General features: G+C 37.4%; 1 protein-coding gene across 1 annotated transcript in view; it reads right to left on the reverse strand.

Moving 5' to 3' along the window:
• The window catches only part of TMEM244 (transmembrane protein 244), a 29517-nt gene extending 16173 nt beyond the window's left edge, over window positions 1–13344 (reverse strand). The window contains exon 1 of the mRNA XM_008952982.5: window positions 13134–13344. Coding sequence (XP_008951230.1) covers window positions 13134–13166 — 33 coding nt within the window. The 5' untranslated portion in view covers window positions 13167–13344. The remainder of the gene's footprint in view (window positions 1–13133) is intronic.
• Between the last annotated feature and the right edge of the window lie 4826 nt (window positions 13345–18170).

Consider the following 18170-nt stretch of genomic DNA (forward strand, 5'->3'; position numbering starts at 1 on the left):
AGTATACCACAATCAGTTGGCTGAATGGACCAAATTTACAGATCTACCAAGAACCTGCTTCTTCCAACTATTTTTAAATGGGTGGGATGTGAGGCCTAAGAGGGCCATCAGAAAACAGGACTCCAAAGTTCTGGGACCTTCAGGATCTTCCCCCATCCCTTGCTCCCACACCATCCTCAACACCCCCTACTCTTTGCCTATGTCCACCCTCAGCCCTGCTCACCAAGTCTCATCTCTCTCTGCCCTGATTCTCATCCCCAGTTCACTCTCAGGATCTCACATTCCTTGTTTCTTTTTTCTTTTCTTTTTTTTTTTGAGACAGAGTTTCACTCTTGTTGCCCAGGCTGGAGTGCAATGGCATGATCTCGGCTCACTGCAAACTCGGTCTCCCGGGTTCAAGCGATTCTCCTTCCTCAGCCTCCCTAGTAGCTGGGATTACAGGCATGCACCACCAAGCCCAGCTAATTTTGTATTTTTAGTAGAGTCAGGGTTTATCCATGTTGGTCAGGCTGGTCTCAAACTCCCAACCTCAGGTGATCCGCCTGCGTCAGCCTCAGAAAGTGCTGGGATTACAGGCATGAGCCACTCCGCACCTGGCCTTCACATTCCTTGTCTCTTAATCTCTCCTCCCTTATGACCTTCAGTCTCTCTTTCCTCAACCCTTGGTCCCCTCCTGTCCATGCTCCTCATTCTCTCCCTAAGAACTGCATAGCTTGTGGTTCCATGATAGCTGACACAACATGATTTTTAAAAAGGAATAAAAGGATGTGTGCAAAAGAGACATTCTTCCCACAGCTGTCTTTCTTTTATCAGAGAATAAAAATCCTTCCAGAAGCCGCAAACGGACTTCCCATTATGTCTCATTGTCCGCCACAGGGCCACGTGCCCATTACTGAACAATCACAGGTAAAGAGTAAAAGGGTTTTACCATGTCAGGTTTATGACATCATGACTGCGCTTCCGGGGACAGGCACCTACTGCCTCAATAAAAGAAAAATTGGAGTTCTATTAGCAGGGAAGAAGGAGTTGGGGCAGGAAACTACGTCTTCCACTTGGAAGGAATCAATATGGAAATAGCTAAAAGCCCTCATTTTGTAGAGAAGAGTCTTCAAAGATCAAAAAGAAATGTGGAGGTGTTGCCTGAGTTGAAGGCCCAAACATTGTGCGCATACATCAACTGGTTCAAATCTTCCCCAATTGCTGGGATGAGAATTCGCTGCTGGGAGATGGGTATGTAATAGGGAGCATCTTGGAGCTTCTTCAGCACTATAATTTTTTTAAGAGTCATGTGTCTTTGGGTTTGCTTTATTCTTCCTACCATGTATTGAAATCAATTAGTTTTTCTTTTAATTTGAACATTAATAGCCTCTAGATATTTCTAGATGATTGCTTTCATTTCAATCCAAAATAAGATGAATAATATATAGTCTCTATACTAACATGTATTTTCAACCATGAAACTATTCTTATCTCTGTTAATATTAAAATTTAAGTAACATTTTAATTTTTTAATACATTCACTTACTATAAAATTTTCCTTGTATAATCCAAACATGAGGATTGTACTACATACCCAGAAAACCTACAAATACTAAATCTGTGTAAGACATTTGGAACCATTTTTTAATTACATTATAATTTGTGAGACACTATATTTGTTGACAAACTTTACATAGAGATACACTTACTTTTCCTGACAAATTTATATAACACTAAACATAAATATAATATCAAAATAATATATTTAAAAATCATTTGTAGGAAATATTTGGAAAAGCAAGGCATAATTTTTGTAAACAATTAATTTTTCTACCTGAGTTATAAATCTAGATTTTCAAATAATACTTTTCTCATAAGCAAATTCATTTGCTTTTAGTATTTTCTTCCTCGAATCTACACCCTACAGAGCCTATGGAACGTAACAATTTTCTAAAAAACAATCAGACCGTCACTTCCTCTGCTTGATATCTTTTTAGGCCCTCACATCATTATCAGGATTTATTCCTCCATTTTTTTCATTTGACAGATAGTTACTGGGCAGGGTGGCAATGCAAGGTAAATTGGATGTGGTCCAAGCCGTAGGATGCAGTTGAGCTGTTGTTCTCAAATGTACAAGCATCAGACTCACATTAAGTTCCTGTTAAAACACAGATTGCAGGGCCCCAGTCCCAGAGTTTCTGATTTGGTAATTCTGGGACAGGCTCCAGGAATTTGTATTCATAACAAGTTCCCAGCTGATGCTGAGTCAGCTGTACCTATTACCACACTTTGAGAACTACTGATCTGGAGGCAAGAATGAGTCAAGAAATGGCTACAATGCAAGGAGAAGAGGTATTATTGAGGAGGGTACAGAATGCTATGTAAGCCCAAGTGAGACGCCAGCAGAGAGTGGGTGGGTTATGTGTGTGTGTATATGTGCCTCCGTGCACGTGTGTGAGGGGGGCATGAACATTCCCCAGAAAATCCTTGACAACATTTATTGTAGGTTTTCTTGAGTTAAGGCATCACATCTGCATTACCTCATTTAATCCTTATAAAACTTATGAGGGGTAGAATCCTTTTTTAGAGAGAAGAAAAATGAGGCTCAGAGAGGTCTTGTAACTTTCTGAACATTTAACAATAAATTGTGGAGCTGAGACTGAAGCCCTGCTCCGACTCAACCCTTATGCTACTTATGATGAGCTGAGGCAGTGGCAGGGGTTGCCATAGGCACAAGAAGCACTTGCAAAGACCTAGGTGAAGCCAAACCTTGATGGAGAGGGTTTTGGTAGGAGAGGTTTAAAGAGCTGAAGTCAGACATGAAGGGAAATTTATGCCTTAATGAGGAATTTTGCATGTCTCTGAAGGCCCTGGGGAGACTGAAAGATTTAAGGACTATTATAGACTAGAGAGGGGCCATTAGGTCGGGAAAGTATTTAAATGGATTTGCAATGGAAATGGAGAGGAGGACAGGTATGTGAACTATTAAGAAAACAGAATGGGTAACTTGCGGGGGGTTAAGGGAGAGGAAACTGTTGACTCTATCTCCCAATTTTCCAACCCAATTTTATCGACTAGATGGACAATAAGAGGAGCAGGATCAGTTCTAAATGATTGGAATTTGCAATTGATGATCTAGCCCAGTGCTGTCCAGCAGAAACACAATGCAAGCCACATATGTAATTTTAAATTTTTTAATAGCCACATTTATAAAAATTTTGAAAGAGTAAAATTAATGCTAATATTTATTTAACACAATATATCCAACATATTAAGATTTTGACATAAATGAATCATTAAAAATAGAGATATTTTATGTTGTTTGTTCATACTACGTCTTAGAAGTACAAAAGGTAATTTATTTACAAGACATCTCAATTCAGACTAGCTACATTTCAAATGCTAAATGGCCATGTGTGGCCAGTGGCTGCCACAGTGGACAAGACAGTTCTCACCTCTGCCCGTCCTCCAGCCTCATCTTCTCATCCCCTGCCCCTGTTGATAGTCTAACTATATTGACTCTTTATTGAAGGATTCCTATGTGACAATCACTGTACTCATATTTTCTCATTGTATTCACCCTTCCCTGTACCCCGCCACTATATGCTTGCAGGAAAAACTTTCTGGGTTTGGTTGTCTTTCATTTGCATTTCACAGACTTGGAAACTGAGACAAAGAGAGATTAAGGAACTAATCCCAGCTCATGTGGCCTATATGTGGCAGGGCTCCAGACCAGATCCGCTAGATGTTTCCTCTCAACCCTGTGCTGTCCTGCCTCCCACCCAGAAGTTCACAATGAAAGCATGCTGAATAATCTTTATTTATTTATTTTGAGATGGAGTCTTGCTTTGTCACCTGGGCTGGAGTGCCATGGTTTGATCTTGGCTCACTGCAACCTCCACCTCCCAGGCTCAAGCAATTCTCCTGCCTCAACCTCCCAAGAAGCTGGGATTACAGGCGTCCGCCACCATGCCCAGCAAATTTTTTGTATTTTTAGTAGAGACGGGGTTTCACCATGTTGGCCAGGGTGGTCTCAAACTCCTGACTTCAAGTGATCTGCCCGCCTTAGCCTCCCAAAGTGCTGGGATTACAGTTATGAGTCACTGCGCCTGGCCTGAATAATCAATTTTAGTTCAACACTCTCTTTTTAAAAGTATGAAAACTGTGACTCAGACAAGTTGAGTGAATAGCCCAAGGACACACCTTTATTTAGTGGCCAAGTCGAGAATAGGAAAATAATTATATTGAATTAACAAAGTAAAAGCACTTAATAATGCTGTCCAAATGAGGGAACATTATTTTATTATGATACAATATTATTGCTGCACTCTAGGAAAAGCCAATATGTGAGACTCAGAATTTGTAGCAGTCTAGATATTTGGCTACTGCCAAACTTTTTATTACGTTTTTAAATATATTTGGATCCTGAATCAAATAAACTGTAAAAAATTATGACATTTATGGGACATTTGGCTATTTAAACTTGACTGGATATTTAATAATGTTAAAAAAATTATTGTTAGGTTTTTAAGGTAAGATAATGGTATGGTGGTTTTTTTTAAGTCCTTATCTTTAAAGATGCATAAGGACATATTTGCAGTTGAAATAATATAATGTTTGGGTTAGCTTCAAAATAAAAAGGTAAGAGAATAGCTGGAAATGAAGATGAAACAAGATTGAATTGTTGATAATTTTGAAGCTAAGTGAGGGATAAATGGGATTCATTATACCATTTTATTTAAATTTGCATATGTTTACTTTTTTGGTAATAATTTTTTTAAAAAAATAAATTTATTCAACCGGTGAGCATCTTCACAAACTTTTAAAGCATGCTTTGATTAATACAATTTTGAGGAACATCCCTAGGGGATGTGTTAAGGGGTAACCTTTGCTTAATACCTGTATGTGCAAGACGCCAAGCAAGCCACTTTGCAAACCTTATCTCCTTTAATCCTCACAACAACACTGCCAGACAGGAAGTATGATTCATCTTTATCATTGGAGCACAGAAGCTGGCACTTCGCCTTCTTTGTTCCTCTGGGGTCAAGGACATATAGTTTCAGGGGGTTTACAAGTACTCTGGCCCATTGAGATGGGGCTGGCATGAAGAGAAGAGGATCACTGAGCAAGTCCTTGGATTCAGCAAAGTCCTAGGGACCAGAGGATGTGTTGTGCTGCTGGACTGTACAAGGGCAATGAAGAGGCAGGTAGCTATGCCTACTGGCAAGGAGAAACACACCTTCCCCCATTAGCAGCAGGTTAACAGGGTTCTACTGGGGGTTTGCCTGCAACCAGCGCCTCACCTTCCTTTTAGCTCCCTGGTGCCAGCCACAAACCATTCTAGGTAATCTTCTCCTGACTTCTCCAGCTCTTCTCCATACGTGCCCCAAAACTTGCAATCCAGTCTCAGCCTTTCCCCAGCCACCTCCTCACCATCTCCCTCTTTTCTCCCTCAAGACCTGGTGCTCCTCAGGTAGATCCCTGCAGAGGGTATTCAAGCTCTCTCTGGGATTCTCTTTCCAGTCTATTGATGGAGCTCATTTTGGAAGTTGAAAAAACAAATGAGCACCCACAGCATTGAATGTTCCTCTTCATTGCTTTCCTACTATACCAAATCTAATTATCTGGCACAACATCACCTCCAATGGAGGAACTGGTAGAAAAGGAAAACACAAGAACATCTCACAGTATATTATCTTGTGTATATAAGATCACCTGTGGGTCCTGTTATTTCCTTTGTGTTCACTCTCCTCTTTGGTGCTCCAGCCATACTTAAGTACTTCCTATTTCTGGAAAAATTCAATGCTGTTCCCCCTGTGTAGAATTAACGGCTCCTCTCTTTGGAAAACTAACTCCCACTCATCTTTTCAGGTCTAAACTGATACCTCACTTCCTCCAAGAAGTTTCCCTGACTTCTTATTCTCTACTGTGTGCTCCCTAACACTCTCTTTCTCCGTATAATATTCAAACACATATCATTATAAACGCAATTTCTTCATTAAAAAGCTTCCACCTTTTTTTTTACACTCCTATTCTGAAAGTGAAATAAATGTGCACCAGTTTGCAAATTGTGCACATTTATGATGTAATGAATGTTTTTCCAAGTTGCTTTCAGAAAACGGTCTGCTACAACTGATCTTTACATCTTTGTCATCTTTTTTGATCAAAATATTTTGATACCAGCCTTCCTTCCACTGCCCTAAAAAATAAAGCAGTTTTAATAAGTTGAAATTAAGAAAAGACTATACCTGTGCAAAAAAGGATAGAGGAAAGTGCTACTGATTTGCGCTTTTAGAATCTCCCAAATCCATGAACACTATCTTTGCTAGGGCTAGGCTGGAACCTGGATAGAATATGAGCATGTGCACGTGGCATCCCTAAAGATTCAGAGCTTAAGTGGAGGCTGAGTACTTCAGCAGTGTAACTCACTTAACTGACTTGCCAATTTCTACACTGGCTTGACGGGTCATAATTCAAAACGGGAAAGCTCAGGTTCATTCCACTCTCCTGGAGTTGAAAGCCACCTCTCTTCATTCAGCTCTCGAGTTTTTCTTGTTGTCGCATTTCACAACACCCTAGTGGGATGTCTTCTAGATATCGTTTTATGGTTCTGCAAGTAATTGCTAAAAGATACAAGGTCTACTTTTTCTATGCTACTTACCTCATTCTATTTAAGAAGGGACTGGGAGGAAGAGATGTGTCCATTTGGCTCCCTAATATATGTGTAGTGTCTGGTGTGGTTCCTGGCACACAGTAGGTATTCAAAGAATATAAGTTGTTGGATGATTCATTACAGTTTTAGAATTAATAGAAGGCTGGCCCTACAGGACATTCTGGTTATTAAAGGAGAATCAGTTATGATTGGTCAGAGTCCAGGCCACACTGAACAGTACCCCAGATAAAAGCAATCTTTGCTGCACAGTGAGAGAGTCACCAATCAGGAGATAATTATCAAGTGTTGACATTCTGCCCAAAACTGTTTCAGACTTCCTGGGGATAAAAAGGAAGAGGTAAGAAGAGACAAAATAATCACACAGAAAATAATTAGAACAAGCAAGTATACCCCACATTTATAGGACTCTTTACTGTGTACTTGTCTAGATGAGCTCACTCATCCAAATAAACATGTGGGTTAGTCACCTCTTACAGATGAAAAAACAGAGGCCCAGAGAAATTAAGTGATTTTCACAAAGCTAGTCACTGGAAGAGGTACAATTGTATATAAAATGTATTGAATCCTGGTCAGAAAGTAAGCTTTGTGGTTCTGATTACAGCTGGTCCCTGACTTACCATGGTTCAATTTAACAATGTTTCAAATTTACAACAGGTTTATTGGGACATAATCCCACTGTAAGTCAAGGAGCATCCATAATTGCTAAAAGTAATTGCAAAACTACCTCAAAGAAAAGGGATAAGCTAGGTTTCATGAAGATCTAGGCTCTTAGGAACAATCATAATGGTCCATACTCTTCATATTCAATATCTGCCCACATACATGGCCTTTAAGTGGTTCACAAAGGTTATTATTCTTAACCCTGGTAACTGCATTTTAACAAACCTCTCAGGTGATTACAATGCAAATAGCTACTGGGGATATAGGAACTGGTCTAGGTGACAAACAGAAACCTAGGCCTGTCCTAGTATTTCCCCTCAGGCAGGATTTCCACATGGGACAGCCACAGGTCTGGGTTCCTGAGCAAAATGGGCAAGAGACAAATTTCCAATTAAAACGAGCAAATATAATCTTTTACTTCACTAACAATAAAGAAACACATACCCAAACTTCATAGACACTATTGTTCTATCGAGTTAGCAAAGATAGTTTTTCTTTTTTTAAAAATGAATTACTTGTTCTGGTGAATGAAATGCACACCGTTCTAGACAGCCTTGCTAAAGATGACGGGGTATAGTGTCAACCTAATGTGACATTATAACACTTTTATTTCTCAATGACAGAAAGTGAAGACAAAATTTCCAAAGAACTTAGTAAGTATTTTCCCCAAATTCTCACAGGCAGGAACAACGACATTCTCCTATAATTCAAAACTATTACTACACACAATAAATCCTACACGGATATAAAATATCATTGACATAGAGTTTATATTCAGATTTCCTCTATTGTTCTCAAAATCTGAGAATTCTAGAATCAATCATATTTTCACATGTTACATTTGGTTGTCATGTCTCTTTAGTAACCTACTCTGAATTTGTCTGATGGTTTCCTCATGATCAGATTCTTTGGAGAAGAACTCTACAAAGGTAATATTGTGCATTTCCCATTGTATCTTATGAGAAGATGCATAATATGACTTTCATTATTACTGATGGTCAGTTTGATCATTTGGTAAAGGTGATATCTACTAGATCTATTTTCATTGCACTGTTCATCGTTTGTAATTAATAATCTGTGGGGTGACACTTGAGACTATATAAATATCCTGTTACCCCAAAACTTTTTAGCCATTCATTAACATATCTCATCTGAATCAATTATTTACATTGGTATTGTAAACTGATGGTTTTATTATTTATTTTTTCTTCTACATTTCAGTAGATATTCTTCCATAAAGAGATTTCCTTTCTTACCCTTGAACTTACCTATTAATTTATGTATTTATTATTTATTCATTTATTTTTTATAACCTATGGTCTTTTTTATTTTCTGTGTGCCATAATTAATTAACATCATGATTCCTGTTGATGCTCAAATTATCCCAAGTTTGACCAATTTGTGCACCTACCAGATACCATTTTCATATACACTTTTGTCTATTTGTGAGCTTTCTATTCGCTTCCATTGAGCTATCTACTCATGAATCAATACCACACTGTTTTAATTATAGAAGCTTTATAGTATGTTTTAATATCTGGCAGGCATTTGTTAAAAGGATAGAGCTTGCATTAAGTATTCTTAGCACACATGCATGCACACACAGGAAACTATCAAAGGAACACAAGGAAACTTTATAATGTTTACTAGGAAACTTGTGGAGGTGATAAATAAGTCTATCATCTTAATTACAGTGATGGTTTCACAGGTGTTGCAAATGTTCAAATGTATAAACTTGTATATATTAAATAAGTGCACTTTTTGTATATTAATTTATTCCTCAATAAAGCTGCTTTAAAAATATCTAGTAAGGCTAGTCATCTCTCCTTTTTCTTTTCTTTAAGGTTCTCATAGCTATTTTTATTTTTTCATATAAACTTCAAAGTCTACTTGATTAGCTCCATAAAAACAACTTTGTTATTTTTATTGAGATTATGCCAAACTTATTAAGATGGGAATAAATGATAGCTTTATTATGTTTATGAGTATCATTCAAAAATGAGAAAAATTTCCAAACTTATTCAAGTCCACTTTTGTATCTTTCAGGAGTATGTTAATTTTTTAATCATATAGTGTTAATATATGATTAACAGAAGTGTTAATCATATAGATTTTACACACTTCCTGTTAAGCTTGTGATTAAATAAATTCTTTTTGCTACTAATACAACTGAAGTTTCCTCTTCCATTACATTATCTAACTAGCTATTGTTTGTGTGTAGAAAGGCTTCTGATTTTTGTATTTTAATAGTCTATTACCTTACTAATTTTTAAAATTGTTTGTGTTAGTATTTTCATTGATTGTTTTGGATTTTCCAGATACACTACAATATCAACTGTAAATAGAGATAGTTTTACTTCCATTTTAATTCTCATGACTCTTTTGTTTATTCTGATCTGATTGAATGGAATAGTATCTCTAACATATATATTTTATATGTGTGTATACACACACACACATATATACACATATATAATGTATATATGTATATATATACATCAGATATATATATATACACACACATATATATATCTGATCAGACAAAATCATCAGTTCTTATTTTATTCAGTATTTTAATCAGGAATGGTTCAGGAACGGTTGCCAATTTTTGTCAAAGGCAGTTTTAGCGTCTATGAAGATGAGTGAAGCTGGTCATATGATTTTCTGCTTAGATATATGAACATCTAAATTATGTTAGTAGATTACCTAATATTGAACCATCTGTACATTTTTGGAATAAATGTCACTTGGTCATGATGTTTTATTTTTATGACGAATTCTTGGGTTCTGTTTGCTAATATGTTTAGATTTTTCTGTATTCATAAGTGAGATTGAGCTATAGTTTATTTTTTGTACTATATATGGTTTAGGTGACAACATATTTCTTGTTTCATAAAACTTTCTTGTGGCTTTTCTTGTTTTTCTATACTCAGATGATTTAAGTAGCACTGGGAGTATATGATCTTTGAAGACTTAGGAGAATTCTTTTGTGAAATCTAGGCCTAGTCCTTCTGTAATAGCCTTCTCCATTTAGTCTATGGAAACTGGAAGCCCTTGTGTGATTTTGCAAAGCAGAATGTTCCCATTGCCTGCAGTAGCTTCACTCTTCTTTACAGAGCAAGTAGCTATATTCTCTAGGTCTGGCTCATATATCATCTTCTCACTCCACCCCTCACTGCAGGACAGAATCAATCTCTATCTTATTTTAATTGCTTCCATAATATTATATTTGTCTTATAGATCTCATCAAGTTTGTATTGTAGCATACCTACTTTTGGAGGTATACATTTCTTTCTCCAGTCTCTAAAAGACAGACACTGATTTGACCACATTTAATTCTTCAGCCCCCAAAATATTGGTCAGGGTTTCATAGGTATTCAATAAATATATTTTGAATAATAATCATGGAAGGAAGGAAAGAAATAATGGAAGACAAGACCACTACAGTAGGAACCATAGTCTTTTTTTTTTTTTTAAACAGTCTTGCTCTGTCACCCAGGCTGGAGTACAGTGACACAATCTCAGCTCACTGTAACCTCTGCCTCCCGGCTTCAAGGAATTCTCTTGCCTCAGCCTCCCTGAGTAGCTGGGACTACAGGTGTGCACCACCACACCCAGCTAATTTTTGTATTTTTAGTAGAGATGGGGTTTCACCATGTTTACCAGGCTGGTATCGAACTCCTGACCTAAAGTGATCACCCGGTTTGGCCTCCTAAAGTGCTGGGATTACAGGCATGAGCTGCCACGCCTGGCCGGAACCATAGTCTATTAATAAAGTATGTGGACTCTAAGTCAGATACACTGGAGTTTCTCCCCCAGTTCATCACTGACAAGTGTGTGACATTGGCTGGTTACTTTCTGAGTTTTCTGCTACTCATCTACAGGTAAAGTTTCATAAGGAATTTGTATTCTGAACATGTATACAATTCTTAACATTAAGTACAGTATGTGCCCAATAGATAATACTTTCTCTCTTACTTCTCCCCATAGGAAAGCCTGCATTGTAGTTCTTTGGACAATTCCTGGAGAAATCATGAGATATGACTCTCTCACTTGTAGAATCACAGCAAAGGCTCCATCCTACTGGTAAGTAGTTCCCTCTGAAATTGCCTGAATGGATGAAATTCTCCAGTTCAGGTGAACAACTCTGAGGATATGCAGGAATGTGTTGTGCTTCTGAGATTTTTACAACATTTGTTTTACAGAGGAAAGTTTACATTAGTTTAACATAGTTAGGAAACACGTCGTCTACTGGAGTAGAATACATTGTATTCTGAACAGTTTAGCAGTCCTCATACTTGGGCTTTCTTCCCAGTTCTTGTGCTATTTTCCCAGACAGCAAATTAATTAAATGGCCTTTGGCCATGACTCTTTCCCTTGAGTCAGCTTTTCTCTCATTTAAAGTGTACAGATAGGGGGGATTTAATTAGCCCAATGCCTGGCACATTGCATGCACTCAATAAATGTTTGTTAAGTATTCGAGTTATCTCTAGATGAAGGTCACTTTTGCTATTACTATTAATTTATAAGCATATCAGTAATTCTTGTGCTGATAATATTGACAGTGAACAAGCACTTAAAAGAAAAGTTAACTCATAACTTATAGGGATGTATCATGAGAATTCAGATAGTCAACAACCTATCTATTTTGAACATATTCACTATTCTTCTAATGTTCTAAGGCTGTAATTCTACACTTGAAGCTCAGATGATTCTAAGATAGTGAGGAACTGCAGCAACTATCTGGATATTTTCTCTGCAATGCGTGTGTGTGTGTGTGTGTGTGTGTGTGTGTGTTTGTGTGTGTGTGTGTGTGTGTCTGTCTGGTCTGTGTAAGCCCCGACTAAATATGGAGCCCCCATTCTTTGTGTAAGCTACTTAAGAAAAAGGATTTTATCTTCTAATTTTTATCTCTTCAGCAGAAGTTATTATTGCTAGTTCAATCCCAAATCTATACATAAATTACGAAGTTTAAAAACCCCTTAAAAATAAGCTTTTTAAAAATATTTTTCCTGAAATAATGTTTTACTGACCTTGAAAATTTTTCTTAGCTGTTGTCATGCTCAACATTTCTCACTGATGACATATGTGGTGATGATGGTAGTGTAAAGAAAAAGCTTGAGGAAATACACACGGTGCTGATATTTTACTAAAATGAATGTAGCACTCACTCATAATTGTAATTTAATTTTTAAGTAAAAATCTGATTTTCCACTATCATTCCCTTAAGTCTGGCTCATTATAGGCCTAAAGCCTGTATGAATTTACACAGCTGCTTTGAGGCTTTGCATATTTCCTTGTTTTTGATTCTTTGATTTTTTTTAAAGGGGTATTTTTGCACTGAAGTAAAACACAACTATTAACACTAGCCTCGGGGGAAAAAGAAACTAACAAACCTACAGCTTGAAATGTTTCAACACTTTGCCTTTAAAATTTTGCACACCCTTTAGAAGTTACAAAAATAAAAGCCACTCCCTGCAAAAAAAAAAAAAGAAAAAAGATTGAGAACAAACTGTCATGATTTCAGAAAACGATAGCAGACGTGCAGGTGCTAATACCAGAGAGCTTACCTCCGAATAAAATGGTGGCTTCTAAACAGCCACTATTTACATGTTTTAGAATCCTTTCTTGGGCATGGGTGCCTTTATATTGCCCTATTACCACAAGATGCAAGCCGTGCAGCAGAATGTTTTCTGTATGGTACCCAGCCAAAAGTGAAACAAGTTGCCCACTGACAGAGAGGCCATTTATAGAACATATTCATTTACACCAGTGCTAGGCAGCAACTGAAAGGCAATGCAAAGAAGTAATTTCTCTTTACCTTGCTTGGAGCAACTCTGACCTGGAGAGCCATGTACACATCCTACGTCAAGGAGGTGATGAAAGCCCCACTCCTTATAGCGATGACATCTGGAAGAAGACACAATTGTCACCGTGAGCTTTTCAATTACTCCTGGAGACTAAGTGTGAGACGCAGTAGTGCAGGATGATTGGATTACGCAAAACGAGACAGATGCCATCTGTGAGCCATGCGTAAGCTGCTAAGTGCCAAAATGAACATCCTTATTAAACGACGGAGTTCTCATACCATTTGTAGTTTGGTCAGATTTGAAAGATGAGTTGATTGGTTTTAGATAGTGCGGCAAATAGGCAGGGACTTGGAATCCTCTCTGGCTGTATGAGTAATTACTGTCTCATACTTAAATTAGAAACATGGGTTTTCAGTTAGGTCTTGAGATTGTTTCCAAAGGATGCTGCTGCATTCATGTTGAAGCGTGGCCTGTCCTCTCTGTTTCACTCACAAGGGCCACAGAGTTCTGAGAAAGAAATCGTCAGTTCCTTTCACATCATGGCAAAGAAATGTAAAACTTATGACTTTTTGTTAGGAAACAAAAGGGTTCCCATACTGTAAAATAATGGCCACAATATTGTGGGTGGAATGTTTTCAAGAACTGCCAGGAGGCAGTATTGGAGCTCTGTCTCTCTGTGTCCTGAGGCTCCAGAACCAATCCTTCATTTACAATTCATTCTCTCATCTTTTTACTGGCACCAACTCTATTATTATTTTTATTTTAATTTTTAATTGCTGTGATTACATAGTAATATAGTAATATACCCCATAGTATTTATGGGGTATATGATATATTTTGATATAGGCATCTAATATGTAATGATCACATCAAGGTAAGTGGGATTTCCGTCACCTCAAGCATTTATTCTGTGTGTTACAAGCAATCCAATTATACCCTTTTAGTTATTTTTAAATGTACAATTAAATTATTATTGACTATAGTCACTCTGTTGTGCTATCAAATACTAGATCTTATACATTCTCTCTCTTTTTTGTACGCATTAACCATCCCCACACTCCCCCTTTTCTCCCACTACCCTTCCCAGCTTCTGGTAACTATTCTTTTACTTTCCATCTCCATGAGTTCAATTGTTTTCATTTTTAGTTCCCACAAATAAGTAGGAACATATGAAATTTGTCTTTCTGTGCCTGGTTTATTTCACTTAACATAAGGACCTCCAGTTCCATCCATATTGTTGCAAATGACAGGATTTCATTCTTTCCTTTGGCTGAATTCTATTCTGTACCTGTACCACATTTCTTTATCCACTTGTCTGTTGATGGACATTTAGGTTGTTTCTTAATCTTGGATATTGTGAAACATGCTGCAATATACATGGGCATGCAGATACCTCTTCGATAGACTGATTTCCATTCTTTGGGGTATATGCTCAGCAGTGGGATTGCTGGATCATATGGCAGTCCTATTTTTGCTCTTTTGAGGAACCTCCAAACTGTTCTCCATAGTGGCTGTACTAATTTACATTCCCACCAACAGTGTATGAGGGTGTCCTTTTCTTCACATCCTCACCAGCATTTGTTATTGCCTGTTTTGGGATAAAAGCCATTTTAACTGGGGTGAAGTCATATCTCTTTGTAGTTTTGATTTGCCTTTCTCTGATGATCGATGATGTTGAGCACTTCTCACATACCCGTTTGCCATTTGTATGTCTTCTTCTGAGAAATGTCTATTCAGATATTTTGAGCATTTTAAAATCATATTATTAGATTTTTTTCCTATACAGTTGTTTGAGCTCCTTATATATTCTGGTTTTTAGCCCCTTGTCAGATGGGTAGTGTTTGAGTATTTTTTTTCCCATTCTGCGGGTTGGTGTCTTCACTTTGTTGATTGATTGCTTTGCTGTGGCGCCAACTTTAGATGGGAACTTAGCTGTGCCCTGTAATCCTTTTTCCGTTACAGCATCTTCTTAACCGCTATAAAGAGCACATTCTGCAATATCTACCCGCATACCAAAAGCAAAGGTGAAAAGAGTGCCTTCAGCAAGTCCAGGTCTTGATAATTCTCATCTGAATATGTTATTGAATTTGACATTCATAATGCATATTAATAACACTGTCAATGCTCTTTTATTAATATACCTTAGATAAATCCTTTAATGTGTGGTTGCCCTGTTCTCTGCTTATATTGTGAGTTCTTGCAGAAAAAGACTTTTCTGCCTGCTGGTAACATTGTAACAGCTCCCAGTGTTGTCTTCAGATTTCAGCACACAGTGGACTCTCAGTAAATGCTGATTGTCCAAATCCCATGCCCTGCCCTATTTGTAACAGTGATGATCCAGACTTTCTCCTTAAAGAGGGCAGGCGGAGGCCAGGTGTGGTGGCTCATGCCTGTAGTCCTCGCACTTTGGGAGTCAGAGGCAGACGGATCACAAGGTCAGGATTTCGAGACCAGCCTGGCCAACATAGTGAAACCCCGTCTTTACTAAAAATACAAAAAATTAGCTGGGCATGGTGGCGGGCACCTGTAATCCCAGCTACTCAGGAGGCTTAGGCAGGAGAATCGTTTAAACCAGAAGGCAGAGGTTGCAGCGAGCCGAGATCGCGCCATTTCACTCCAGTCCTGGCAACAATGGGGGAATCCGTCTCAAAAAAAAAAAAAGGGGGGGGGCAAGTGGAACTTCCTGGGAGTCATAGCACAGCACAAAGCAGAGGATTTGTGCCTGACTCACTCTACTCCCAACACAGGCTGCTTTGTGCACAACTCAGATGCCTTCTGAGTTACTCAGGTAAACAATAACCACCCAAAAACTATCCTCTCAGGAAGTTGGCACCATACATTGGGAACTAATACTCCAGCACTCTACTGGATAAAATACTGAAAAGTACTAATTTTCTATAATTACATTGGAAAAAAATTTGATGACCAATAGTCTAATGAGTAGAGATTATGTGTGTATGGGTATTTACATCTATAATAAGCATCTTTTTTTTTTTTTCATCAGAGACACCGCACTGGATTTAAGCATTATTTTTTGAACTGCTACTGTGATCTATTGCGAGAACAAGGCATGAGGCATACACATACACATTTAGCAACTACAATTCTGATTTCCAAGTCTGTCATTAGGCTGATGAAATATTTACATGTGTACATTTTATATGTATATGTGTATGTATATATATATATTGTGTGTACATGTATTCATTCAGCACATACTTTTGATAAAGAATAAAATACATAAAACTCTTCACATTCTTTAGTTCTGAATTGTGCTCCTTGATATTTCATCATGTTTTAAATTATTTTCAGTCCCTTTGTGTAATTTGTATCCAGAGTTCTCCTTCGTTTGTTAAAATTGGACTCAGCTACTTCCTTCATGATAGAGGCATTCAAAAACTTCAAGGTCCTAAAGAAATATTTTCAAGATTGTAGCACATAATTTAGAATTTCTCCTTGATAAAATCAAAGGAGAAAATGAGCTCAGATCCACAATTACTAATTGCAAATCGTTAGGGCCAGATAGGCTTCTAATTTCAGAAAAATTTGAATTTTATTTAAATAATAGGATCCATATAGTATATTATATCCCATGTCCAAGTAGTCTAGAACTTCCCTCTGTATCCAAACATTGTTTGAGCAGCAAAATGTATAAATATTTGCCACAAGTGGGATGAATAAAAACTAAATAATTTTGTCAATTTGGTTTCATCACCAAATTCATTAACGTCTGGTAATATTCTGTCACCCAAGGATAATAAATAATAAAATAGTTTCCACAGATTTTTAGATTTATGGATTCACAAAAGGAGTAGTGGACAAACACAGATTTAATTATAAGAATCTACAGATTGGCATTGATAATAGAACTCTTGCTAAATTAAATTAAATATGGCCTAAAGCAGCCTCTGCACATAACAAACTGCAGCCTAACTTAAGAGCATATTCTTATAACAAGTTGCTGAGCCTCGGCCAATCACAGCAGCTGAGCTTTGGCCAATCACAGACTGCCAACCAATTAGAGCGTGTCTATATCAGGCAAATACTAAGCTGTAGCCAATCAAGCTGTTTCTGTATGTCATTTCCTTTTCCTATCTAATACTGCCTCCCCGTGTTGGGTGGAGCTCTCTGAACCTCTCCTGGTTCTGAGCGCTGCCCAATACATGAATTATTCTTTCCTCGAATAAACTCTGCTAAATTTAATTTGTCTAAAGTTTTTCATTTAAAACTGCAAATACAATTTTAAATGATGTGGTAAAAATAAAGACGCTGTGTTGACAAAGTCAATTTGTCCCCAAGAAGTTAAAAAGTAAAATTTCTTTGCCCTCAGTGCCAGAATGAAATAAGAGATTTCCCCTGATGCTTTCTGCTCCATTATAGCTGGCTTTGCTTTGGAAGTCTGATGGTGTTGTATTTTTAGTTTTACTGATTCTCTCTAACCCATTTCTTCCCTTTAGGCCCTTCTATCCACATCTATTGTTCACTGCCTTTTTGAAATTGAATTATTCTATAGGATATCATGAAATCATAAAAATATTAAGAACAAACAGACTCTATTTTATTTCAGGGAGCCATGAAAATAATGGTCAAAATTGGGGTAATTTTTTTTTTTCTGTTTACGGCCTTTATGGAATTTCCTTTAGGTTTAGGCCAATGTTAAGGCAAAGATACACGTATACACACGAGCACACACTGATTTCACTGCTTCATATTTGTTGAATAGTAAATTGTGTCTTGAAAGATAAAGGCACAATAAGGAGCACTGCCCTATATGGTAATGAATGGCACAGCATCATAAAACAGTTGGCATGGATGACTAGTTATGAATATCCAAACTGTTACTAGATAGTAGTTTCCATACTCCCTCCCATAAACCTAAACCAGGGTTACCAATGACTGCAAATGTGGACACTTGAGTTTTGGTATCTAATTTTACCTACTTTTAAGCCAGTTGACCATGTGCTGCATCTTATCATAGGTAGTACAGAGTAAAGGATCATCTTTAAGAGGATATAGAAAATATCTGGAGATATACATTGTATCAACTT

The sequence above is a fragment of the Pan paniscus genome, chromosome 5 (assembly GCF_029289425.2).
Source record: "Pan paniscus chromosome 5, NHGRI_mPanPan1-v2.0_pri, whole genome shotgun sequence".
Classification (NCBI taxonomy): domain Eukaryota; kingdom Metazoa; phylum Chordata; class Mammalia; order Primates; family Hominidae; genus Pan; species Pan paniscus.